Below are 27708 nucleotides of genomic sequence, written 5' to 3' on the forward strand. Positions count from 1 at the left end.
ATTCATTCCAACCTGATTTCAGATCATCTTATAGAAGTATATATTAAGTTTTATATTTTTGTAGAAGTGCCAATTTATCACAAAATGCTTTGAAGAAAAGTGTGTTCAGTAACGGTTCTTTGGGAAGAGGCCAAAGAAGCAGAATGAGCAGATTTGCAGTCTGTTGATGCAGTCAATGAAAAATCTATAATGCAGCTGTTCTATTAAAGAAAATCTTTGCACTTTCAATGTTTCGGCTGTGTCCAATTCTTTTTGTTGAAAAATATTTCAATTGACAAACTCCCAGCAAAACATTAGCATAAAATTAGCATATTGTTCCTAGAAAGAATTCTGAGAACCAAATAGCAACATTCTAGGAACATTCTCTGTATGTTTATTTTTATTTACATTTTTTCTTTGGAACCAAAAACTAACCTTTCCAGAACATCACTTGGACAACTTTTGTAACAACCTAAAAGAACCTATACAAGACATTCTGTAAAGGTTGATTTTAGTTTGTATTTTATACCCATAAATGAACCAGAACATTTAGGGAACACTGGGGGAACATTATGAGAACGTTCTGTAAACCTCTAAAAATACAACTTTATATTTCCTGAAAGAAAATTTTATTAGCTAACAACAAACTCAAAAAACGTATGTCCGGAAGACCAAAACATTCCCAGAACAGTTAGCTAGCTAGAAAGTCAGTTCTCCAACTTGGTGTTAGGTTTAATAAGAACGTGTCTAAGTCAGTTGATGTTTCATATGTACTATTTTGGAATACTTATCAGATGATGCAAAAAGGGGAAGCCTAAAAAACCAAAACAATTTAGGAAATGAGAGCTAATTTTGTCATGACACTTTAAAGAGTTTTTCTTTTTTGTTTGCTTGTAGGCGAAAATGAAAGAATTCTTATTCTTATTATTAATTTTTTTTTTTTTAAGAGTTTTTAGTTTATTATTCTAATGAAATTTATTAGAAACTTGGGAAAACACAGTCCCAAAATTAATTTACTCAAATCGTAGCAAATTAAATATCCATATCCATATATAACAAATAAAAAAATAAATTATATATACATTTATATATATATATCAATATTCATTGGAGTATTCTTTTAAAAGCATTAATAAATTAATTAATTAATTAAGCAAAAGAAAAAGAGATCTTGGTATTAGATTATAATCATATATATGTTTCATATTTGCTTTACTACAGTAAGATAAATATTCCTATATCCTACATGTTACAGTGTAAAATCCTGCACTGGGAACACAAGCGATAAAATCGTGTTGAATTTGTGGATTTTTTTGCTTGCAGTTGCAGTATGTAGCCAGCAGGTGTAGACAAACCGCAAAACACGAAGCAGTAATGGGTTTTTCGAAATTAATTGTATTTGTTTTTATTTTATATATTTATATGTGCTTCCAAAAGCTGAAAAAGCAACATACGTGATAAATGTTTTGAATATCTGTTTTGTAGTTCTTGTTAATAAAATAAAATGTACACATTTCACGCTTCTATATTCCAACCTTGAATTAGTCAAAATGTCTAGGAACATGTTTACTGGGAGACAATATATTTGTTATATATTTACTTTATAACCGGAGAGAGAAATATTTGTATATACTATACATATTAGTTACTAACAAAGTAGAGTGTTACGTCCTGACTGTGATCACAAGCGACATAATTGCTGAATGTGGATTCCTGTTGCAGTTGCAGCATATAACCAACAGGTGGAAACAAAACGCCGAGCACGAAACAGTGTTACTATTTAGAGATTTAGAAATTTGGATTGTAACAGAGATTTGCCCAGACTGACAGATGAGCCGCAGACAGACCGCCTCTGCAAGAAAAAAAAAGAAAAAGAAAGAAAGAAAAATGGGTGGGTCGATAGAGAGCACGGTGCGAACTGCGCACGGTTTGTTTTCACATTTCACATCAGGACTCAAATGAATGGAGGCTGGAGTTTAGGAGAAGTTTATGAAGTGGGGACATCAATTTCAACAACAACAACAACAACAATAACAACAACAACAACAACAGTTTAGAGAAGATCTGGGCTCTGGGTTTGAGATGGATTGGCCAGATACCTTTGAGGCAACATTGTGGAAAATTGATACATGATCTCTTTTTGGAGTCTGAGGCTATTTAACGAGGAACAGATGCTTTAAGAAAGTCCATTCACCCATTTGGAGATCTGGTTTGGGAGAAAAGATCACAGATTACTGCTTGTGGGACTTCTGGGATGTGATCGACTGGTGTGGATTTACTGGGAAGTAAATAAAGAATCTTCAGGGATCTCAGAGAATCTCAGAGTGTGTGTTGATTTCAGCTGTGGATGTTGTAGCTGTGTTTTACAGTCATGGGGAATTTGGAAAGTGTGGATGGACAGAATGAGATGAAGCATCACATCATGCCATTAAAGGTGCCCATGCCGGAGCCTGCGGAGCTCGAGGAGCGCTTTGCTCTCGTTCTGGTGAGAACAGACACACACACAATTTGTCAAAAATATATTACTTCTTCAAATAATGGAAGAGATAGAACTTGTGAGATACAACTCCAACATGTCCACACACCATCACTGCTCTATCAGTAACTAATGCTCTGGATGCGATACATTGTACAAGATGTTGTTTTATTATTGTCCTGCTGTTTGTTGAAAACAAATGTACATCTTCAAGACTCATCAAAGGTTCTCTGGTACAATGAGACATTGACCTTGGTATAAAAAACACCACGTTAAGCAGAAACATGACACTGTTCCCGAGTGAAGCATGGTGGTGGTAGTGAGAATGGCCTACATCAATCCTGTACTTGAATGAAAGTGCAAAATCAAATAGTATTACATCTTTATTTGAGTACAAGGCATGAAAAGCAATAGCATTGATTTATAAGAACTATATTTGAATCATTGATGTCAGTTCCTTTCTCCTGAGCATCATACCACAGTATGGAGAGAGTTTTCTATAGTTTCAGACACACAAACTCTCCACCAGAACTGCAGAATTACACTTGAGGTCTCACGACAGGTTCTAATTTTCTCTGTTCTCTTCAAAGTAGTGAGGAACGACTAGTTTTTCTGATTTGTAGTAATCAAAAAGGTAAGACATAAAGATTGTGGTTGACACTAAACTATTAGATTTGTGTGTTTTTGAACATCCCATATTCCACATTTAATCCCCATTTCCTGCTATAACATCTTTCAATCTTCTGCCAAGATGTTCCACTAGATTTTGAAGTGTGCTCGTGGAGATTTGTGCTCATTCAGCCACAAGGCTGTGAGGTCAGGTACTGATGTAGGTGATGAAAGGAGGTCTGGGGTGCAGTCAGCATTCCAGCGAATCCCAAAGCTGTTCAATAAGGTTGAGATCAGAGCTTTATAACAGGCAAGAGCTTCCACTCCAACCCATGCAAAGCCTGTCTTCATGGAGCTGGCTTTGCGTACATTGTCATAACAGTTTAGTAAAGAAACACGTATGGTTGGAAAAGTCAGGTGCCCCAAACTGTTTGTCCACACAGTGTATGTACAGTTGGCTTGTTTTGATTTACTGAGGGTGTTTTTGGTGCTATTGCATAAACCTCTTTCATCCTTCTGTAGCTTGATAGTATTTTTTTCATAGCCTGACTTATCCATATCTTGATGATGATTAGAAAGCGCTACTGTAAGTAATGTCAAATAAAATCTGTCCAGCTCAGTAGCCTTGGTTTTTACTACCTAGACCTTTTCACGTCACACTCGTCACGGCCAAGTTTTCCACCACTGTTGATCCCATGGAACACCACATTGTCTGAATTCCCCTAAAACTCCTACGCAGAGAGATCACGAAAGATCCCGCCCCCCTCTGTTTCCCCAGCTCACTCTCTTTCTGTCTGCTCAGTGAGTCCGATATCAGTGACTGTGACTAATAGCAGTGTAACACAGGCACTGCAGAGAACCATACCATAATAATCGTGCATTACAGTGCGAGAATGTTGACTGAAGTGGAAAATACCACATGAAGTGAAATCAGCATGTTCATTCTAGGGCCCAAAAATATACATTAAAAAGTGACTTGCTATGCAAGAAAACTAAACAGTCACGGTAGATTACAATTATGCTGTCTAGTTTTAAAACTATACTGATGTTGTTTTGTGTTTTGTGTGTGTGCGTAATGTGGAGTTTAGTCTCTAACACTGCTCCTGTTGCACCTTTGTTATTTGTCTCATGTACGGTGCTCCTGAATAGTCCTGGAGTCCTGTTTCCTCTCTTTGTATATACATCTGTACGAATAGAACGTTCATTTCAGATAATTACATGCAGGAAAAACACTATCCTTTGTGGTGGAAAAAAGAAACCTTATATTGATAGCACCTCAATCTTCATTCGGGAGTCAAGGACTCTTCTTGCTCAGCAGTAGATCGTCCTTGTGTCATTCATGCTGTTTGTGAACTCGGGCCTTGTGGTTGTTCGAGTCCCCGATAATTACATTTCAGAGCTCCAAACTCGTGCGTCGGGTTGCTGGAGTGTACTCGGCTTGTCCTTTGTCGTGTCTGGACAAAGTAACGCATCAAAGTGATTCCTTTCTCAGGATGAACTCTGTACTCAGGAGAGGAAGGATCCACACCTCAGCCTTGATTACAGTTCATTGTGTGTTTTTAGTGTGTGAGACTTGCCAACAGACAGCCTGGCCTTTTCTTAGTAAGGCTTAACGATGTCCTAACAGTTGTGCTCTGTTCCCTGATAACACTTAATTTCTTTTTAAGCTAACAGTAAAGTTGTAGAAGTAAGAAAAACACATCATGATTAGTGTGTGTGTGTGTGTGTGTGTGTGTGTGTAACTTTCCCTTCCAGAAGAGTTTTCCATACAGGAAAACATAATTGTGACACTGGAGACTCCTTAGCCATCAGTATTGGCTGATCCTGTGACTTAGTTGTTACTATGGAAACAATAATTCACACACTAATATAAAAGTTGCTTTTTAAATATTGCATTGTTGTCCCCCTGAAGTTGGTTGGAGATTTTATTTTATAATTCCATTCAAATATCATTATTCTGATATAAATGCAATAGTTAATAATGGCATTATTATTATAAATTCTAAAGCTTACACATAATGAATGAAAACTTGGGTTTAGCAATTTTTGTCATCATCAGCAATGGCAGTGTTCCAGGAAGTGATGTCCCAGTTTCTGCATTTTGCCAAAGAAGACATCTGCTCTATGTGTGTGTGTGTGTGTGTGTGTGTGTGTGTGTGTGTGTGAGTGAGTGCATTTGTCTGGTAATTCTGTCAGTCTTCTCTCAGACAGCAAATAGCAGCCTGTTATGATGTCATGGTCGCTCTTCATGGCCCATAGACTAATGACTTTAACAGGAACTAATATATATATATATATATATATATATATATATATATATATATATATATATATATATATATATATATATATATATATATATGTGTGTGTGTGTGTGTGTGTGTATTTATGTAGCTATGTATGTATGTATGTATGTGCATACATGAATTGTGAATGTGTGTGTGTGTGTGTATTTATTGGGCTATTTATGTATGTATGTATGTGCATACATGCATGTGTGTCTTTGAATGTGTGTGTGTTTGTGTACGAGTGTGTGTGTGGGCTGGAGATTGGGCCTCTGGGTTACATCAGTCTGCTTCAAGCACTTCTCAAATAAAACGCCCAGGTTGGAGTATAACGTTGCACATGTGCTTACTGCACCATTCCCCCTACTTACATCAACTACTGCTTGATTGTTTCTTTCTCCCCCTCTTTCTCTCTCTCACTTGTGGGAGGAAGTTGCATTGTGGAGCTCCCACAATGTAGCTGTGCATACAGCAGTTGGCCTGCTGGCACTTGGGGCTTTTCATCCATCTGATGATTCCTGCAAATCCATTTGTATAGATCCATTTGTAACCTGGCTTTTTCAGCCATATGTGATTCCACAAACTGTTACCACAAATCTGAAGACAAACCATTATATAAGATGTCTTTGGATGTGGAAACTTACTTTTGACGAGGTCACAGCACATTCTACAATGTGTGTGACCGCCTGGGGAAAGAATCCTCATATAGTCAAACTTGGGCATTTTGTATTATATATAGCTCTGAAACCTGCAGACTTCCATGAAGTGAACATGTTGTATTTGTCTCAGTCACAAAGTTACAGGAATTTAAAATCTGGTTATTCCCACAAGAGAAAAGGAGAACGAAAGGTGAAAAGGTTCATGTTTATTGTACTGTCACGATGCTTTTGTAGTGCTTGATCAAAGCTTGGTCATGTTGTGAAAAAATCTTAGTCTTCGAGGACATTTTTAGGCAGGCAGTCTGTTCAGACAGTGTTGGTTAACCTGGTTTTTCAGCCAACAAGATTTTTTTTTTATAAGCAAGGTTAAATCCTAGCCTAAATAAAAAACATTCTCTTTTTTTTTTGCTGGGGGGAAATTTTTTCCCTCATTTTTCTCGAATTCTGTTTTGCCTATTACCACCTAACAGCCAGCTTTCCTTTATTATACCAGTGGCGGGCGGTCAGGGCCAGCAAAGCCTTCTCTTTTGGCCTAAACACTATTAGAAGCACTGACCTACAACCTAAATTCTAATATTTGTTCCATGAAATTGTATTAATTTATTCCCAACAGTTTATTTTCTTCATTTCGTAGCGTTTCTCTTGGCTGCACGAATCAGATTTCAGCCTCTATGTGCTGCCATGTCAATCTAATCTGCCCAGGGCCTTCAAAGTCAGTACTGCTGGCCCTTTTACCATAGAGAGTATTATGAATGGGTCTGTTTCATAAAAAAGATCAGATTTTATATTTCATCTTCGCCTCACAGGGCAGCTAGCTGGCCCAAAATAGTCAGCATTTTTCTTTTTTTTTGGTTTTCATTTTTTCCTCCTATTGGTTGGTCAGAGGGAAACTGTTACAGCCAAGTTCCACTGGCAAAACACGTGTGTAGCAATCTGCACAAATTAATACATCTGAGGTAGACTTTACACCTACGGAGGAAGGTCTCGGACATTAAAAATACATTTTCAAGAAAAGCTAGACATTGTGAAGAGGTCGGCCAACCCCAAAGCTAGCTAGCTTGTCTCAGGAAAGGGTTTCTTCGCCACTTACAGACCAGTAAATACGAGCGGTACCACTGGATTTAATTAAAATGTTTATGTTTTTGTCATTATTATTAGACAAATATTGAAATATTGATTTTGAACTGCTCCAGATGATGTAGGTGGCACAGTTGCGATGGTAGTGTAGAGTTTTGGAGTTGTCTTAACTGGGTTTCTTGCTTTAGTAAAATGGTATTTACCCTCCATATGTGAAATGTCTCTCTCTGTAATGCCACATGTTGTTATATTGTGTTTTTGTACAGTATTGATGGTTTCTATAATTGTGACATGATAGTGGTGTATTAAGACGTGGATTAAGTCAGGGAAGTCCCCACTAAAGGCCTAGGTATCAAATCCATGGCCCGTCACTGTATTATACGATATCTACCAAGCAGCAAAGGAAAAAACTAATAGATGCTTTCTCCAAGACAAGTGAAACCAGCCAACATCGTTTCAAACTGCTTTTCATGCAGAATAACACACAAATTGGTATCCACCGTATTCCACCTTACATAAGCTTTTAGATAACCACAAATGACTATTAGCCTATGATTGACAGGAACGAAGAGTATGCCATCCCTCCCACTTAGAAGACAAATTGGCTTCCTTATCTTGTGGCCATGGATTTCTGGGGCATTGTCAGAAGTTTCCATGTTGCTTTTGCTGAATGAGATTTATGAGGTCTCCAAATGTGGTGTAGGAAAAAATAAAACCCCCAAAAAACGATATTTTGTCATATTGCCTATTGTTTTTTAGAATGTAGCCATTAGTACATTTTATGAGTTTTCCTAGATGACCACACACATATGATGACGTTCTTTTGAAATCAAGGGACCTGCCCAAAATGAGTGTCTTCACACCAATCAAGACAAGGACACATCCATTCTTCCCAAGAAATCAGGGGTTCTCGTCTAGGCAGTAGCTGTGTGTATGTTTTGGGGGTTTGGCTTTAGAGTGGGAATGCTGTTGCTGCATTTATTTGGGTTTCAGGTTTCAAAACAGCTAGCTTCAACAAAAAAATAGGAAAATCTCCTCATAATTTCACGGTTCTCTGCTGTTTATTCCAGACGTTCCGAGCCTAATGCAGGAGACGTAATCTTTTCTGATTCATAACGAATGTGACGCACAAACCGTGCACGTTTACACCATGCAGGCGTTATTAGCAATGACTTTGCAGTGTAACATGATATATCCGAAGCACTCATTAGACTCACATGACGGTGGAAAAATGGCTCGGTTTCCTGACTATCAAACGATTGAGATTTTCTCAGTTTTTCCATTTTTTTCGAAAATGTATCCTTGAACCGAATGGAGCTATATTCCAAATAGGCCTTCACTCTGTGGAAGGTTGGAATAACACACTCATAAGCGAAACAGTATGGACTGGAACTTATTACTCCCCCCTGGCTCACATGCGTCTGAATCTGGAGTGGGGGGATTTGGATTTTCAGCTAAACTTCTCCATATGAGAACGAAGCTGGAGGCGGTGGTACAGTTTTGCAGAGATGGAGAAGAAATGTGTGTGTATACTGTATGTGTGTGTGCGTGTGTATGTGTGTATGTGTAATATCCTCTTTCAAAGTGCCCCCGCTCAGCTGCGGCACAGCAGATTCCTGCGGTCTGCTCTCACCAGAGAACTTTAAAGAAGGAAAAATTCCTGGTTTGAACTGGCCGGATGCCACCGCGTCATGCCTTTACGACTTTACCAATACACACACATCAGGCTCTTTTTCCTATTGCTGTGATTATTACTAGAATTTTTTTTTCATTATTATTAATTTGATTGCCGAAGGTATTTTCGCACGTCTTCTGGAAAGAAAGTGTCGGTTGAACTTGTTTACATCATCACATTATCTATGTGCAGTGTAAGCCGATTTTGCTTTTCCGTCAGGCGCGTCTTCAGGAGAGTACAAACATCGGATGCTACAATTGTTTTAGAAGCATCATTTGGGATTATTCAGGTTGTTTCAGAAGAAAAGAAAGGTGATCCACTTATTCTTTTGGATATCCACTATCCAGCATTAAAAGCATAATCATTTCAAAATAAGATAATAACCAATATAACCAACCAGTAATAATTGTTTTGTAATATTACAATGATTATTTTACTGGACCCACTAAATAAAAGCTGCCATAAAAGGGAAAACTAAAAATCGTGTAGGCTTTGTGGTATTTCAAGGGGGCGGGGTTTCCCAAAAGGATTACAAACCCGGCAAAGTGCGAACTTCACAATAAACACTCTCTGCTTCTTAGTTTTTTACAATTATATTATTATCTTACACTGTATAACCAAAGGTTTGTGGACATCAGACCACAAGACTTGCATGCGCTTTTTACCTCCACTCTTCTGAGAAGATGTTCCCCTAGATTTTGGAGTGTGCTTGTGAGAATTTGTGTTCAATCAGCCATTTAGTTAGTAAATGGAGGTACTGATGTAGGGTAAGGAAGCCTCGGGTGCAGTCAGCGTTCCAATTCATCCCAAAGGCGTTCAGTATGGTTGAGGCTAGAGAGTTGTAGGGTGCTACTTAAGATCTTCCACTCCAACCCATGTAAACCAGATCTTCATGGATTTTTGCACAGGGACATTGTCATGCTGGAACAGGTTTGGGTCATCTAGTTGTCCCTAAGTGAAGGGAAAATATAATGTTGCTAGATCCAAAGGAATTCTGTGCAATTGTGTGTCTCCAGCTTTATGGTAACAGTTCTCAGGAAGAACCACATGTGGCTGGAAAGGTCAGGTATCCAGATCAGTTTGTCCATAGAGTATATATTTCTTGTTGTTAAAATGAGATAGAGATAGTGCTCATTGTGGGAGTTTGCGATTTGATATTTTAAAATAAAAAAAATCTGAAGTGGATTTTTGGCATCCTGCTATGTGTGTGTGTGTGTGTGTGTGTGTGTATGTGTGCATGTAAATCACTCTGGAATGTATGTGCCTTAAGTCAAGCAGACAGAACCCCCCCCCCAAAACCCAATGCGTTTTACGCTTGTCCCCTTGACCTCCAAGGACACCACTGGTGTCACAGCGTTTAGATCCCACCCAGCTGAAACCAGTGCAGTCAGTCTGGAATCTCCATTTATTTCACAATGAAGTCAGATCCACCTTCTTAGGGCCTTTTGATGCGTCTTTGTGTGTGTGTGTGTGTGTGTGTCTGCACCTCCAGGAGCAGAAGGTAGGGAGGGATCCACCTTTGGTTGTTTGCTTTGTCAAAACTACAAAATAAGAGCTGCAGGAGGTAACAACTGTCTGCCCAATAATACCAGATCAGCCAGCATCCTCTTATTTCATATACACACACACACACACCCACAACCAGACAACACACATGCCTGCTGTTTATGTTTGAGCATGGAAGGTCTTTGAGCATGGCGCCATGCTAAGCTCAGGTGTTAAGGCGCTGCTTGGGGTTTAACTGCGTCAGTAAAGCTCAGTTATTGAGGGAGGTCTTTTTTTGAACTGATTCATGTGGTTTATACTTCGAATACTTGACTGTGATGCCTACACAATCTGTTTTACTGTACAAAGGGGTTGAACAATATGAACACTATTCCGCAATGCCAGTGTACAGCGTATACATTTTTAAATAGGAAGACGCTAACTAGCATAAGACATATTCTGGATTGATATTTACTTCATAGGGTAGCATGTAGTATAATATAAGGGCAACTAGGAGAAGCCATTTTTCTCTGATTTGTGCCTGCTGTGCTTGTTTCACTTCAGGTGCTGTTGAAAAGCCTATAATCTGCAACGACACACTTCTTCTGTTAAAATTAAAAGTCCAGGTGCCTGAGACAAGCCGATTTTATATCGTTATTATTTTTCATTCGTTTGTTGTATAAACTCATGCAGATGCGGGTCATGAGCTTTAATTAATGGTTACATCAAACATGAGTGTGATCTCACTAACCAGGTCGTGGATGTTTTTATAGGCGTGTTTGAATATTTTTTATTTAAGATGGCTGATCCGGGAATTTCACACACTTCACAGTTTCACAACTTTCTCAAGAGTTTATGCAGAACGATGTGAAAATCAGTGAAATTGTTATTTATTGAAAATCGGAGCTCGTCAAGAAAGAGAACTCTGATTGGCGGATTAGATTAGCGAATGAGCACGCGGGAAAAAAACAACGCTTGTCATTTTTGCACTTGTCTTTGCAACTTAGCAGACATAATTGACAAAAAGCTACACAAATCCGTTAATAATGAATACGGCCGTTGGAAACGCTGCTTGCTTCATATATTCACACTTCTCGCTCCTCCGGTTTCTTGTTTGTATGTTAAAATACAGTCTACTGCCACCTGCTGATATTAGAATATTATGTTCTCTTATGCAAGCGCTAAACTTACACGCATGGTTGGTGTTTTAGATGCGCCTGTCTAATAATAATCCTAATTTGCAGCACAATCATCCGATGCCGATACATTTTTTTTAAAATGCCAGAAATCGGCCCGATTAATCGGACGGACGATCAATCGGTTGACCTTTACGCGCAAGAGTCCTCTCCTGTAAGCCAGGAACTGGGACCCAGGGCTAGAGGGGGGAACAGGTTGAGTCAAAGTGGACAACTGGAAAAATGTCTGCAGGATTTTATACACTTCTTAATAAAAGGAATAAAATGAAGACTGATCGCGAATAGATAGATCATTTGATTGCTTCAGGAATAGTGTAGAGTAGAGGAAGGAATGATAACGTGTGTATGTGCATGCCAATGCAGCTGTGTTCTGTCTACTCTGAGCACAGCTTTACTTTTCAGCACAATAGTAGCTCTGTCGCTGTGTTGTTTTAAAGCCTGGGCCTCATCCTCTCCGATTCCTTTGTGCTCTACTCGCTCACTTGGACCGGCTGTGAAGGGTCTTAATGGCCCGGGCAGATAAGAGCACGCTGATTTACACAAAACCTGAAGGAAACGGCTCCCGCTGGACATGCTAAAATGATCCACTTGTCACGATGATTTAACTTTTCCTTGCTGCTGTGCGATAACGTGATTACGTAGTGCAGAACGTCCGCTTCTTTCTTTCACTCCTTTCTCTTGGCTGCTTCCAGTGTCGTGCTTTTACTAAGTCAGATGTGCTGCTCTTGACACACACACAATCTCATGCACACATTGTTGGCTTCCTGTGGTACATGAAATGGAGACATGAGGTGCTCGTACCAGGAGTTTCAGTTCTCTAAACACAATGCCTTTTTATTTGTCACTAATCTAATACAGAATGGTCAGAAAGAATGATCATTATTCTTATTCTCATCCTAAAATGGCATTTTGCATTAGTGATATGTATATAATTATCATTATATTAGTGTCTGTTTGATCTCTAACATGTGTACGTGTGTTTGGTTGCTCATACGTGCTTCTGATAGACCGGATGCTTTTTTCTTTTTTTTGGTATGTACATTCCTGCCATGCTTTGTCTAAGACTTGATGTCTGCTTGCCTCCTGTAAGGCTGTCCGAGAAAACAAACAGGACATCCTCGTTGTCCAGAACGATGGATCTGATTCATCACCAATTGTATGAACGCTCTGTTTAGGTTTGATTTGACGTCCTTTGCATTCCTGGGTTCCAAAAAAATCCAAAAATAGCCTCATCTTGGTCATTAGGAATGTATATAGTGTTCGTAACATTGACACACATGATAGGGGATTCTGTAGTGGCAGAAATGTGTGTACAAACAGGATGAAGATTAGAGACTTGAGTGTGACCTTTGTTTATAGCTAATTTCTGATTATTCATGATTTATTTCACTTCAATCCCACTTTTTTTAGTGTCCCAAAATTGCACCTGAGCATTTAAAAGTTAATATCCCTTTAAGCAATTAAAGTAATTTATGTCTTGCAAGCTTTCCAAATGGCCAGGTGAAAGGGAAGCTGCGATGTCACTCTTTTAAAGCCTGACAGATTTAATGCCTTTCACATCTGGTACCCATGACGTGACCTTGAGACGCTGACACGCCTGAGATCACGGCACTTCAGGAAGCCTGCTTCAAAGCGCCCTCTCCCCTAACTATAACGGGGCTTCAAATCAGCCTTGCCTCAGTGACAAAAGGGGTGGAGGTTGACCGTGATCTACACTGTGGACAGTAAACAAGTTCCTTCTGTTTAGGGGGGAAAACGTGTGCTGTAATTGCTATGTATTTGCTCTCAAGTAGACAAGAAAATAACAGGCATAGACAAACCGGCTCAATAGGCACCCGGCCTTGAATGATAATCCAGTGGTGAATATCTGAAAAGCCAGCAAGGAGTTTTATAGTTATTGTCTAAAAAAAATGGAATCGGTCTTTCTAGCTTCAGCTAAAAACAGTGCATATGATGAGTACAGAGATCGTTTTGTTTCCTGTAAGAAAAATGACACTCAAAAGTCTGCGTAACTTCTTTTCCATTCTAATACTATAGTGGAATGCATGCGTGCGTCGTCTGGAGCTGGACCTCCAGGCTTGACTTGATGGCTGCTTGATGAGCTTGTGTAGAGGATAGATTAAAAAACCAGCCTGGAGGACACACACACCACAGCTGCACACCGTGCAAATGTTAACAGTCTAATGTTTCACGGGGATTTAAGAGGCCGTTTGCATATTAACAGTTTTCCCAGTCGTGTGTGCGAGGGGATTTGTGCAGTGGACAGATTTTAGGCATACATTTGTTCACCATTCCAGTGTAACTCCAAAACTGCCTGGGTTATTCTATGATTCGGGTGCATCATTAGACCTTATGGTTTTATTAAAAATACATTTATATATATATATATATATATATATATATATATATATATATATATATATATATATATATATATATATATATATAAATTTTATATATAAAGGGGTTATTAAATTTGTTTTGATTTGTCACGATTAAATAAGCAATATTTAATTACCAAGCATTCATGTCCCGAAGGCGGTTGGTATCGCCATTTAATTGAAATTAAATAATTAAAATATTGGAATGTTCCAAATATTTCACAGGGGTGACTGTTTTTTTTTTTTTTTATTAACACTGCCACTAAAATAGACATTTCTTGTCCAGAACCTACAGTATAATGGATGATTCTAGAATATTTTATGCAGGATTTGTTAGATCGATTCAAAAGATTCAAAAGATTTCTATGTGTTTCTTGAGCATCCAATTCCACATTTAGTTTTAATTTGCTCTTTTAATAACCCCCACTCCTCTTTAAAGATGCTCCACTAGATTTTGCAGGGTGCATATTGAGATTTGTGCTTATTTAACCACAAGAGCATTAGTAAAGGGGCGCTCCATAGAAGGCCACTCAAGATCTTTCATTCTAACCTATGCAAATCATATCTTCATGGAGCTGGCTTTGTTGACAGGAGAATTGTTATGCTGGAAAAGGTTTAGATCACATAGTTCAAGTGAAGGGAACATTTAATGCAACCGCACCCTAAACCATCCAATAGAATTTTGTGTAGAATCAGTTTTTCCACATATAGCTGGAAAAATCTGGTGTCTCAATACTCCATATAGTGTAGATATGTTTTGTATATAATTTAAATTATTTATCTGAAACGTTCAAATAAATTGTCATGAACGGGCACTTTACTCGTGTCCTTACCTTTTAATCTGTATATGTATGATATAGAACACTCCAATCCTAGAATCACCAACGCCATATTTTCAACATGTACGTGGCATGAAAGGAGTTTATCCTTGTGTTTATGTACTTTGAAGTAGCAGTGTCAGTTTGCTAAGGGTTTGGTGTTCTGGTAGAGAAAGCAAGGCCGACTGAAAGCCTAGGAAGAAAATTTCGTAGTTGCCAACTGAGAAACAGAAAAAAAAACGATTGAGACACCATTAAACGTCATTTAAAAAATATAATAAAAACTTTTTTTTGTTAAAGGAACTCTGAATGTTGTTAATAGCCCAATGTTCTTTGTCCTTCTCAAATACACTATATGGACAAACGTATTTGGACACCTGACTTTTTCAGCCATATGTGGTTCTACCTCAAAAAGTTACCACAAACTTAAAGACCATTGTATATAATGATTTGAATGCGGTAACATTAAAGGTTCCCTTCACTTCAACTAGGAGACCTGTTTCACAAAGCAAATGCCATGAAGATATGGTTTACATGGGTTGTGGCTGAATGAGCATAAATCTCCGATCTGAAATTGCAAATCTGAATCTGGGTAAATCATTTTCTATGACAGCTGGAATAAGTACAGGTTTATATGAACAACTTGTTCTAATGTGGTATCGTTGCTGTAGTAACAACACATTGATGTGGTTGATATCAACAAATATACTTCCTGACATGGTGAAATGTCCTTAAAAAGTCAGGACATAAGTTTTTTGTTTTTTTTGTTTTGCCAGTTAAAGTTAAAGTTTTACTTTAAAATGATAAGCTGCATTTGTTTAGACATAAATAAAATGACAGAACTACTGTTTTTAGCTGCTATGACATAAGTAGCAAACGGGAACTACCTCATCTCATTGATGCTGATTATTTGCTATTTTTATTAATCCATAAAGTTGTAATTGTTGGCAAATTAATATTCTATACGAGGAATTAAAGACCTTTAAAATACTCCTAGACTTGTTAAAGTTTGTGGACAATAAGATTCATTTGTGCTTTTTAAACATTCCACATTAAGCCCCAATTTATAAAAAACTCCAGTCTTCTGGAAAGAAGTTCCACTAGATTTTAGAGTGTGCTTATGGAGATTTGTTCTCATTCATCCACAAGGGTTTTAGTAAAGTCAGGCACTGATGTAGTGTACAGTCAGCATTAAAGTTCATCCCAAAGGTGTTCAACAGGGTAGAAGTCAGATCTCTATAGCAGTCCAAGATCTTCTACTCCAATCTATATCCTCATAGAGCTGCTTTTGTGCAAAGGGGCATTGTCATGGTGGTACAGGTTTGGTTCTCCTAGCTCAAATGAATGGAAAATGTAATGCTAAATTATCCAGAGCTTTGTGGTAACAGTTTGGGGAGGAACCACAAATGGCTGGAAAAGTCAGGTGTCCCAATACTTTTGTCCATACAGCGTATCATAGCACCCAACAACAGCTAAGATAGTATGTCAGCTGGATAACAGCTAGTTGATTAGCTTGGACTTGTCAGATTGGACATTTATTCCAATTATTTAACAATAGCCTAGCATACCAAAATATACTGCACCATTTAACCTGTAACCTAAATTAGCTAAGTAGCTGCATCTAAACATTTCAAGCTCCTCAAATCCACACGTAAGCTCAACTTTGCATATTTAAAAAATGCCAGACAATATAAACTCTTTAATACGTATCATTTGCTGACACAGATGGGTTGCAGATGTATTGAAAACGTCTGCATAGCAGTCTGAACCCAATTTGCCACTGAACCGAAATTAACCGTTGATGATCAGGTTTGAGTTAGGAAACGTTGTGTTTGGATGGTGCGACTTGGTCTAGATGTAGATTTTGGAGCTTTTGGGTTGGTAGTTCCTCGCTGTACTTCATTCCCTAGTAGTTAATTTATGAAACTTCCTGTCGCATAGCAAAGGAAATCAGGCCCAGGTGAATGGGCACATCTTTACTAAAGCAACGGAAACTCGATTTGGCTAATACAGCAAAAGAAACTGAATTTAGTATCATTTAGGGGAAGCTTGTTAAGAATACACTTCACAAGAATACATAGAATACACTACATATCATTAGATATTTTAGGAGGTGTAGCTTGTAAGTGTACGTTCATTTAAATTAGATTAGCATGTGTGTGTTTGTGTGTGTGTACGTGAATAAAGCACATTCCACGATCGTTTGTCATGGAGATTGTTTGTATAAAGTAGCAGTGGGGGGAGGTCCTGCCCTCAAACACCTCCGACCCTCTTCCCTGTGTCGTCTCTCTGCAGGAGAATTGAGTGAGGCCCTTTTTTGTGGAGCCACTGCTTTGTTGTGATTGCCTGGTTCAGGTTACGCAATTAAAGCCTGCTGGATCAGGTATCGGTGTGGTGAAAGGAGTACAACTTTTTCACACACTTCAACATTTGACCTGTCTAATGGCAGGGGACCGGCTTGAGAACAAGCAAGATCTTCAAGCCTGCGTTTTAAGCGTGACTGTACGAAAGCCTGTCCTTCCTTACAGTGACCCCATTCCAAACATCCAAACAGCTTTTCAGTTGTTCATTCGCCATTGCTTCGGACGAGGATGTGAAAATCATCCAAAATCAGAGATGAGAATGAGGTCATATGAACATGTGACACGAGTTTCCCGTTTTTTTTGTGCAGTTCTGAAAAAGTGAAATCATGTATGAGATTAAATACAATTTCATTGAGCTCTATCTTTTTAAATCACTCATAGAATGACAGTCATCTCTTTTGTAAACTAGGCCCAACTTGGTTAAACTTCCTAGTATTGTTTATGATCTTGTCTATTTAAAGCCACAGCTGGAGAGTTCTCATAACTGGTCCAGAAACAGAAGCCAAGTCTACCTCGTCTATAAAAGAAGATAAACATCTTTATTGACCACAGATCATTGTGTGCATTGTAACTCAAATTGCTGGGGAGGGCCAGATGTGCTCACAGACCCTTTCCCTTTTGTATTTGGGGGGGGTAAGAGCAGGATGTGTTGAGATTTATCCAGCCGTCTTTGTCAGCAGGCAGCACAGGCCAGCGTCACTCAACACAATTTGCCCTCTCTTGCTGCCCCTGGCCAAGACCCGCTGAGTAAAAATGCACAAAGAAAATATACTTTGTCTGGGGTTTGAGACGTTACTGTGTCCTGTGACTGACTTTGTCTTTACTGGCAATGTCCCTAAGACATGTCACTAATGCATCAATATTTTTTATATAGTTTTATTTCATTTTCAGTGTATAAGTAATGCGAATTTAAGCGTGTAGACTGGACATTTAAACATTTAGACTGTATTTTTCTCCATCAAAGTAAAATTGATTATGAAGTTCACAATCAAGCAATAAAGCCTATCAGACCTATAAAGCAAAAACTGCAAATACTCTGGAAAAAAGGATTTGGCCATGTGGTTATTAAATGCCTTCTTTCTTTCCCATTTACAGATAGAAGAGCATATCTCTAATGGCTGATTTTACTCACCTAATGTGTGAAGGTTTTTTAAATCTTTGCAGTGATGAATTGACAATTAACTAGCATTCTGTTTTGGAAAACAGACACCTAATAAACATTTTAAAAAAGTCATTATTTGCTAAATAATATTCGACCAAAATGTTTTTATAATTACAATTATAAGTTGGATCATATAATACAGTCAAAGCATTTACATTCGCCGTTGTTTAATTCTCTTTGTTTTAAACTGGCTAGGGAAAAATATTTGCCTTTAAAAATTAAGCATTTTGAATTATAGGTTCCAAATTCAAAATAATAATGGAATCCTAAACACAAATCTCAAATATTTAAATTGTAAATTGAACAGTCTAAAATTCCCAGGGAATTTCAGTGGTAAAAATGTTCACCCGTTTGCCTCTCTCAAGCCATAAAGAGACTTTAAAAAAAAACCCACAGTAATCCCCCCGTGGTTACCAAAACCTTCTGCGATAAATGAAAAACCGCGATAAACGGACGCAAAAAATTAAATTAAATTCAATTCATTTTTATTTGTATAGCGCATTTAAGAATGAACATTGTCTTATAGCAGTTTTACACACATAATGTGGTGATCAAAATGAATAAGATGTTCTTTATAAGTGTAAGTTTGTCCCTGATGAGTGAGCCTGTGGCGACTTATGCTATTTTATGTATACAGTACTGTTTACATTATTAACATTATTATTAACAGTATTAACATTTTATAATTGATCATTATATTTTATTAATGAATTTCATTTTTTCAACATAAAACTATTAAACATAAAAACAATTCCCTATAAGATTTGGTCTGTCGTGCTATCTGCAAGAGACCGGGAAAATCAGCGCAACAAATTAGTTATGTGGCAAATGCAATTCTGCGATAAACAGGAGGTGCGAGGTTACTGTATATATGAACCATAATAATCAATATTTTAGTTTTTACTGAAACATTCAAATTCCAGTTAAGCATTTAACGATGTACCTGTCTAACCAAGTGTGCTTGTCTGCACTTCCACAGACCAATAATCATTATTTTTGCTGTTTTAAAGTTGTTGTTTTTTTAACAGAATTTAAAACCAGCAGTGAAACTGTATGTAAAATGTTAAACTTCTGAAATTTAAATGAAAAAGGAAAATATCCATGGCATATACTTAGATGCAGTTGCTTGGTAGTTGATCAAAGCTGTCAATCTCAATTTGGCCCAAAATATGGAAGGCTGTTTCATTTAATTTAGCTGGTGCTAATTAGCAAAAACAAACAAACAAAGTCAAGTCAAGTTTATTTCTATAGCGCTTTTGACAACAGACATTGTCTCAAAGCAGCTTTACAGAATTTTTAGAGTTAAGGTGAACGATGTGTGTTTATCCCTAATGAGCAGCCATGGCGATTGTGACAAGGAAAAACTTCTTTAGATGTTATGAGGAAGAAACCTTGAGAGGAACCAGACTCAAAAGTGGAACCCATCCTCATTGGGGTGACATCAAGAGTGTGATTATAGTCTTTAAACAATACAGAACACTGGAGAGAGAACTAACATGAGCATCGGAATGTAAGATTATAAGTAATGTTCTTTCAACAGTTTTTTACAGTCATTTGTGGTTATAAAACTAGGCGCTACTGAACAACTCATAAAATAGCTCAACTTTTGCGATCATCACACACCAGCTTCTCCATGCCAGAGCCTTTAAACACTCAAGGAGGTCCAGTGTCCAAACTCTACATGAAGTGGGATCCAATTGGCACTGGTACGTCTCTAGATGGTTCGGGATATTTGCGGGGTCGGCATCTACTTCTTTAAAGGTCCACAATCTTCATGAGGTGGGACGTGACTGGGGCTGGAGCAAACAAACACAAATAAAATGTAATTGCTTTTAGTACCGGTACATACTACCCAGCGTTTTCACGCTAGACCAGTAATATCTACAGTTTTACATTTCACACAGAACCTTAAAAAAAATCAGATCTATGTATAAAAAATGGTTCAAAAACACATTTAATTTTGGGCTTCAGTGTGTCAGTGATTGACTTCATATCGTGAAAAATATTACTCAGTGTAGGATATGTTAAAATAAAGAAAACTTGATGGAGCATGAAGATGAGAGATGGGAGACTATGAACATATATATTGTCAGTTCTTCGATGTTTGTACAGGTTCTGACAAGCTCAAAGCTATAAAGATATTTAGTATCATTGCACTCTTGCTCATGCGATGTTGCTTAAATACTTTAAAAACAATTTTCTGGCAACCTGTAAACAAAGACAGCTGTTAAATTTTAACCATGCAACATGATTTATCACAGAAGTCCAAAAAAATAATTCCAGAGCCGTTTAATTGATATGTGTAGTGTTTTATTAACATCATGTCAACTGAGCGTCAACTGCCAATCAGCTGTTGTACTTATTATAAGATATGCATAGATGTGCTTTATTTCTGCCTCTGTATTTGGTCATGTAGGGTGTTTTTGCAGGAATATTTTAGTTGCAGTTTTTAAGGAGGCCTTGAAATGCTTTATGCTGGACGCAACCCAGTATCTGGACCTTGATCATGGGAGCAGACGCACCATGCAGCAAAAACGGGGGGTCCCCAAACAAACCTCAAACGTGTTGTTTGTGTTTTTAAATGGAGGACTCGCTGACCTGAACTCCCACTGGCCTCAGAGAGACGACATAAAGCCAAATACGGTCTAAGGAATGCAATGTTCTGTTTTAGCAGCAGTATGACTGAATCAGTAGATTGTACTGTAAAATAATCCCATGTAGAAAAGCTGTATGATGATGTTATGGTACTATTTAATTCAGCCTTAAGCAAGCGATTGCTCAGTGGTTTGAAGAAGTTTAAGTGTCAAAAAAAAAAAAAGGGGGGGGGGAAGTACTTTATTTAGGGATTTCCTGCTCAGTTGTAAACACCACAGAAATCAAGAAAATTATCCATATTTCAGCTGATCCAACTTCTCAAATGAAAAACACCTTGTTGGAAAAACATCTGTATCCTATGAGAACTCTGTGTAAATATACCAATAAGAAGACTGATAATGTAACACAGGAATAAAAGGTGATGAGTTATTATGTAGTTTAGAATACTTAAAAAATAAAAAAATGATTAATCAACTTACTATTGTGTACCAAAGAGTTGTAAATCTGTCACAGATTAAAAAAAATTGAAACACACATTGCTATATGAAAAGTATTGGCACGCCTGACTATTGCTACACCTGACTCCAAACTGTTACCACAAACTTGGAGTCACACAAGGATATCTTTGGATGTGGTAGCATTACATTATCCCTGTGCACAAGGCAAACTCCATGAAAATAACATTTGTAGTAGAAGATCTTGAGTGGCCTGCTATAGAGCTCTGACCTCAACCCTATGAAACAGATTTTCAGGATGAATTGGAACACTGACTGCACCCCAGGCTTCCTCACCTCACCCACATCAGTACATGACTTTACTAAAGAATGAATGAATCTCCACAAATCTCAACAAGCAAACTCCAAAATCGAACATCTTCTCAAAAGAATGGAGGTTATTATAACAGCAAATGGCAACTAAATACAGAATGATTTTCAGAAAGCACAATCGAATCTTATGGTCAGGTGTCCACAAACTTATGCATATATTATGTATGTCTAAATCATTTATAACCATATCAAGGATTCCTCCTTGTCCTTTTTACTTGCTTTACCAAATTATAAACAGACTCTTTGATTTAGTTCTCAGTTCCACTTTTAATTTATTTTGCCACATTGATGCTGATCCTTACGCTTTATTGAACATACTTCTTCTTTTGTTTTACATTCATTGCACTTTCTGTCTCTGCTCGTTTGTCACAGAACAGCGAAAACACGGTTGAGTGCATGGGAAAGTTGTAATGATGAGTGATGTGGAACTTGCATCAGAGTGTTTATTTGATTTTATTTTTTTAATCTGAAGGAGCCAGAAACTCTAAATATTTATGAATGATGGAATGATTGACCAGATGTGTACCCTCAGATGTTCTTGCCTTTTTTTTTTTTATGTTTTTGATGCTTATGCTTAACCAGTTACTAAAATATTTCTATTTGTAAATAGGAATCTTATATTTTATATCCAGTATTTTCGTTTCTGCACAGGATTATGAGAGAATTGCAATTTTGGATTATGAATAATACACTAAACATCAATTCCAGTGAAACTTAATCTAAATCTAAACATTACAAATAGATATTACGGTTCATTTTAATATTATGGGAACGTATTACCAAATAAAATATATATGATAGCTCTTATGCAAGTTTTTCATTACTTCCACCCTGAGCAATATTTTAAACATGTTTTCTCGTGTTCATTTTCAAGGATTGATAACGAATAATGATCATATATTAATATAATGAATATTATGTTTACCCTTACAGACTAACAACATCGCAGCAGATTTTTAGTGCACACTGCCTTGTTTTCCAGTCTATTATTCAGTATATGTTGTGTGAATGTAAGAAGGGAAATGTCAGATGGAATGGGGCTTTGTTAAACCATTACAGTCTCTCTTTTCATCGTATGAGACCACATCGAACAACAGAAGCCCGTTTTGTCCCCGATGGGTCTTTCGTCATTCTATTGTGGAGACAAGCAGTTTCCTATTCTGAGCTCATAAAAAGTGCTCTCTATAAAAAAAAAAAAAAATAGCTTTTACATGCATTTGAGATTCTTGTTCCTAATCTTGCAAGTGTTGGCTTAACCAGATTTTATTGAAGGAAATGTCAAGTCTCAAGCACCTGAGTCATTTATTCAGACTTGTGGTGTTTTAGTTAACTTCCATAAAACCGCAAGGAAATTTTTGTATTAAAGTCAGTACATATTTATATTTAATGAAAGTTTCCAATGTTTTGTGTATATGTTAAAATGTGAACAGAAATAGTTTGACTATGTATTGGAACCAATGAACATTGTATACTTGGATTTTCCACTGACAGAACACATTTTTATCAAAACTGTGACAATGATTAAAATTAGATTCAAGCTGACGTTTTTTTTTTGCAGACCTACGTTCTTTTTAAGCTCTTGAGGTTTGGAATAAAACCATTCGATTCACATGACCAACAACTATAAGGACTTAACTATAAGTAATAAATTTTGATAATGTTGGGTTATGCTTTCCACTACTGTAACCAAAAAATGTGGGTTTCCTTGGAACCTACTATGAGAAGCAGTATTAATCTAGATTTTTTATTTTCCAACTCTACATGGCCTTCTGTGTGTATGAGATCTGTTAGGTCATCATGTAGACTTTAAGATTTTATTTAATGAGGTGCTCGTCCCAAAGACACAAGAAACCTTCTTCGAGTTTGGAAACCATGCCACCCCTAACGGCTTAAAATTGGGTCATTGAGTCCAGTGCTTATATTGTGGTCTGGACTGGTCACCTAAACCTTTTTGAAATCGACTTCACAGGCCTTGAAAGTTCCACAGAGCTCTGAACTACGAGAGGATCCTTGTGGTTTTTCTCTGTGTGCATGAGCGATAAAAGACAATATTTCAGTCTCTTGCTGTGAATGGATTTAGTTCTTGAGTGCTCCAACTAAAATCCTCTGCAAGTTCATGCATGACTGCAAAAGGCCACAAAAAAAGACAAAGGAGAATAATTCTAGATCAGATAACGATCAAGATCTTTATCTCTTATCTAAAATCCACTTCTGACCAAATGAAAGTTAGACAAAAGCTTTTTTAAGAACTCTAATTTAGTTTAAGGCTCACAAATTGCCTTAAGAGTGGTCATGAGTGGCCAGGCTCTAGCAACCAAAGGTACAAGCAGATGTACAAAACTTATTCCTAAACCAAAGTGATTTATCCATTTTTTTCAAATAGATAACAGTGGCAGACTAACAATACATCTATTAGTTAGCATACCATGCAACTAAAGAACTTTGTATGCTTATGTTTTTGTGTAACTACAAACTCACAGTTATTGATACTGAGAAAAGCAAATGAACAAGTAGCATCACGATAACATCAAGTTTTTAAAGGATGTTTAATGCTGATTTATTTTTTGAGTAACATCGTTCCACTTAAGGTTGAACTAACAAACAAACCAAATGTGGGACAAGTAGAAAGTTTGCGTTGAAAATGTGGGACAGATTTCCGACACTGAAAGTCTGACCGTTTTCTCAACAATCAGAAGCATGTATATTTAGTTCACTGGTTTTTATTTTATATTTTAGATCTCATCTATTTCAAATGTTGCAGCAAAAACATTATTGCATAAAAATATGAATTGGAAATACATATTTTGCTTTTCACAGTGGCTACTCAGTTCTGGAATGCATTTTTTTCTCACGTTCATATTTAAATGATATAAAATCTGAACTATGTTGTTGGAAAAAAATTTTTTATCGTGTGATCTAAAACGTGCCCATTTTGAGTGGAAGCTGGCACACTCTGATTGCAGATCAGTACTTTGACCACCTCAAGCTTGGGATGATTGCTTTGGTGGCTGATGCAGTTGACGTTTTCCATCAATTTTGAAAAGTTTAAACAGCAAAATATTATCATCAAGTTGCTGGTTGAAGAAAACCAGTAGGACTTTCTTTCACAGTTTTATGGTTATTTAATTTGTGGAAAAAAAAATATAAGTCTAGACCTTAAAGGGCTCTGTGTTTAAGTCGCAGCGCACCTCCTACATCTGGGGAACACGACATAAAGCAAGACCCTGAATTGGAAGCTCATTCAGAGTTCATCTTTTCTATTTGTTCGGACCCTTTGTTGTGCAAAAGTGTTTGGGAGTTGTGAGCTCACCAGCAAGTGGGCAGTAGCAGCAGAGTCTACAGAGTGGGAGGTTCTCATGCCATTACTGACATTACATATGGGGGAAAGTTATGTTATAAACAGGACTCATTCCAATGTGTAATACTGGAACTCTGGAATTTATGGCGGCTCTCTGTATTTGAAAGGTGCAAAAAACATATTTTAGAAGTGGTGCATTCTCAGGAAATGGTAGCGTAAGAGCTCCAACAAAGGAAGGGTCTCGTCTCCTTCAGGTGATCATCTGGCGGGGAGGGAATTGCAGAGTATGTCTTCAAGCAGACGTTGTAATCTCTAGTCATGAAAGACGGTGCGTCTGAGAGATAAATGGGATTTCAAGCTAAGCTAAAAGACCAGAACATATTGTTTTCACTTGTCAATCCTTTCTGACATGGACTAATTTGAAGATTTGGTGATGAAACTTAATTCTGATGAAGGAAGTTCCAGCAGCACGGCAATTTTTTCCTAAAGATCAGCCCGTGTGAGCTTGTGGAAAGAGTTTACCGTAGAGGTAGAATAAAAAAGTCATAGTCTGTACCACTGGAACAATGTACGTGTGTGTTAGAGAGAGTGTAGTTGCTTTTGTTCAGCTAACCCCTTTTTGATAACTTGTCCCGGTCATGGCCTTTGGCCCTGTGTCAGCAGGTTAGTGTGTTTTGGGTGGACTTGTTTGAATGCAGCAATGAGGCTGTTGTTCGTGAGGGGGTGTCAATGGCTCTTTCACGATAAACATCAGTTGTTTCTTCAGCCTTGAGTGATCTGTTACATGCTGGGGCACTCTGCCTCAATTCCTTTTTTCCCACCTCCTCCGCCTATCACCACAAGGACTTTATCAGAAATAACCAACAGGCTAGAGATAGGATAAGCATGTTTGTTTTACAGCACTGTAGTATAAACCATTTGCTGTTCTTAAATCTGATTGGTTAGAAGGTGTTGATTTTTTTTTTAACAGTAGTGTTGACTCAATAAACTCAGGTTTATAATGGCACGTGTGTTTGAACTAAATGGCAGGGACTTGTATGGTGAACATGCCATAGTATTTAAGCATAATAATAAATACATTAAAACATGGATATGGTGGTATTTTCTGTAAGGAGTATTTATTTTTTATTTTTCTAGAGAAGTAGTCTCCAGTGTCAAAAATAGAGAGAGAGAGAGAGAGAGAGAGAGAGTGTAATAGAATGTAATGCTCTTTAGCTAGCTAAGGCTAGTGAGAAAACTGTTTATCAATGTGATAGCATCAAGCTACAGAAATAATAATAAAAGAATTGTTTTACAGTGTTTATTACTAAAGTCAAACTTTATAATTAGATGATATCTGCTGCTATTTAGCTCATAATGAATCCCTGTGCTTCAAAACATAAGGGATAAATTTACCTCAGGTTTGTTTACACAGTGTACAATTTTTCATTCAACAAAAAACTGCTCGGTTTTTCTACTAAACAATAGATTTGCAGAGCGTTAACCATGAATGCGCTCAGTTTGTTTTCTCGTTATCTTAAATCTAACATGCAAACTAGTGGGAGAGACTGTGGTACCTGGAATTCTGTAGCTACAGAACCTGCATGCTAATTTAGCTAACTAGTAAGGCCTGGGGGAGAACTTTTTAATTGCTTCACTTTGGATAAAAAGTGTGATGTTTGTTAATAAATCAAACATTGCAATCAATGGAAAATTGCTGTGTTTTATATAAGTGGAATAACACACTTGAGTACAAACAGCAATCAAGGTTTTGTTTGATTACTTAATACTTGCTACTTTTCAGACATCGGTCATGACGTTATGAGAAACTAAAAGTGTTTTTCAGCTGTGAAGCTTAAGGCAAGTGTGAAAATGTGGGCATGTTATATAATCTGATCTTACATTTGCTTAATGTGAGTTCAGGTGGAATAAATACTCCTCCATTATGAGCTTCAATAATCAATTAATTAAACGCATGCTTTGAGCAAGAGCTGTTGTCGTTAAGAGAAACAAGTGCCTGCTTTGTTTCTCTGCAGCTGATTAGATGAGCAGATGAGTGTAGCCGAGGCCACCTTAGGCTGGGGATGATCTCATGCGACAGGATGCTAAAATTGAGGTCACAGGCCCCGAGGTCGAGAAGGGAGGGTGGACTGTGTTGATCTGAAAGAGGATAGAGACATTTCTGTGAGGTCGTCTACATTGCTACAAATGTGGGCTAACATTTGTCTGTTTGCTGTCTTTCAGAGCTCAATGAACCTGCCTCCGGACAAAGCACGCCTGCTTCGCCAGTACGACAATGAGAAGAAGTGGGACCTCATATGTGACCAGGTGTAATATTTTATTATGCTACCTCTGTGGCTATATTCTGTCGACAAACACAGTCTGGTCCGAGCTTGCTTTAAATGTTTATAGACACCGAAACAGATTTATAAGTCTCATGCCTAATCCATATAAAGGTCTGCTTGGATTATGCCAGACTATTTCTCAAGCAGCATTTGGCATTATAAAACCACAATATTGCATCAGATCACAGTATTTTGTGAAAATTCAACAGTGCATAAATCAATAAAGGATAGTCTTAATGTATAGTGGACTGTGAATCATGTACAGTAAAAAATGATGTTTATCTGACTATCTCATTTTAAATTTCTTTATATTTGGTTTTAGGAGCGCTTCCAAGTAAAGAACCCCCCACACACGTACATTCAGAAACTGAGAGGCTTTTTAGATCCAGGAGTCACACGCAAGGTAAGAAATCAAATAATTACATTTTTTTTAATTCAGTATAATGTGGCACCAGAGACCAAACGAATTTTTATCTATTATATGAGCTTTTCCTGTTGG

At 37.5% G+C, this 27708-nt stretch overlaps 1 protein-coding gene across 4 annotated transcripts in view; it reads left to right on the plus strand.

The window, feature by feature from the left end:
* Positions 1-1807: 1807 nt before the first annotated feature.
* Positions 1808-27708, plus strand: part of fmnl3 (formin-like 3) — a 54813-nt gene continuing 28912 nt past the window's right edge. For 2 of the 4 annotated variants that reach the window (XM_046869526.1, XM_046869527.1), the window contains exons 1-3: positions 1808-2464; positions 27109-27192; positions 27532-27612. In XM_046869526.1, the coding sequence (XP_046725482.1) occupies positions 2351-2464; positions 27109-27192; positions 27532-27612 (279 nt within the window). In that variant the 5' untranslated portion in view covers positions 1808-2350. The remainder of the gene's footprint in view (positions 2465-27108; positions 27193-27531; positions 27613-27708) is intronic. The other 2 variants (XM_046869525.1, XM_046869528.1) reach the window with 1 other exon arrangement.

Source organism: Silurus meridionalis, chromosome 16 (genome assembly GCF_014805685.1).
Source record: "Silurus meridionalis isolate SWU-2019-XX chromosome 16, ASM1480568v1, whole genome shotgun sequence".
In the NCBI taxonomy this organism is placed as follows: Eukaryota; Metazoa; Chordata; class Actinopteri; order Siluriformes; family Siluridae; genus Silurus; species Silurus meridionalis.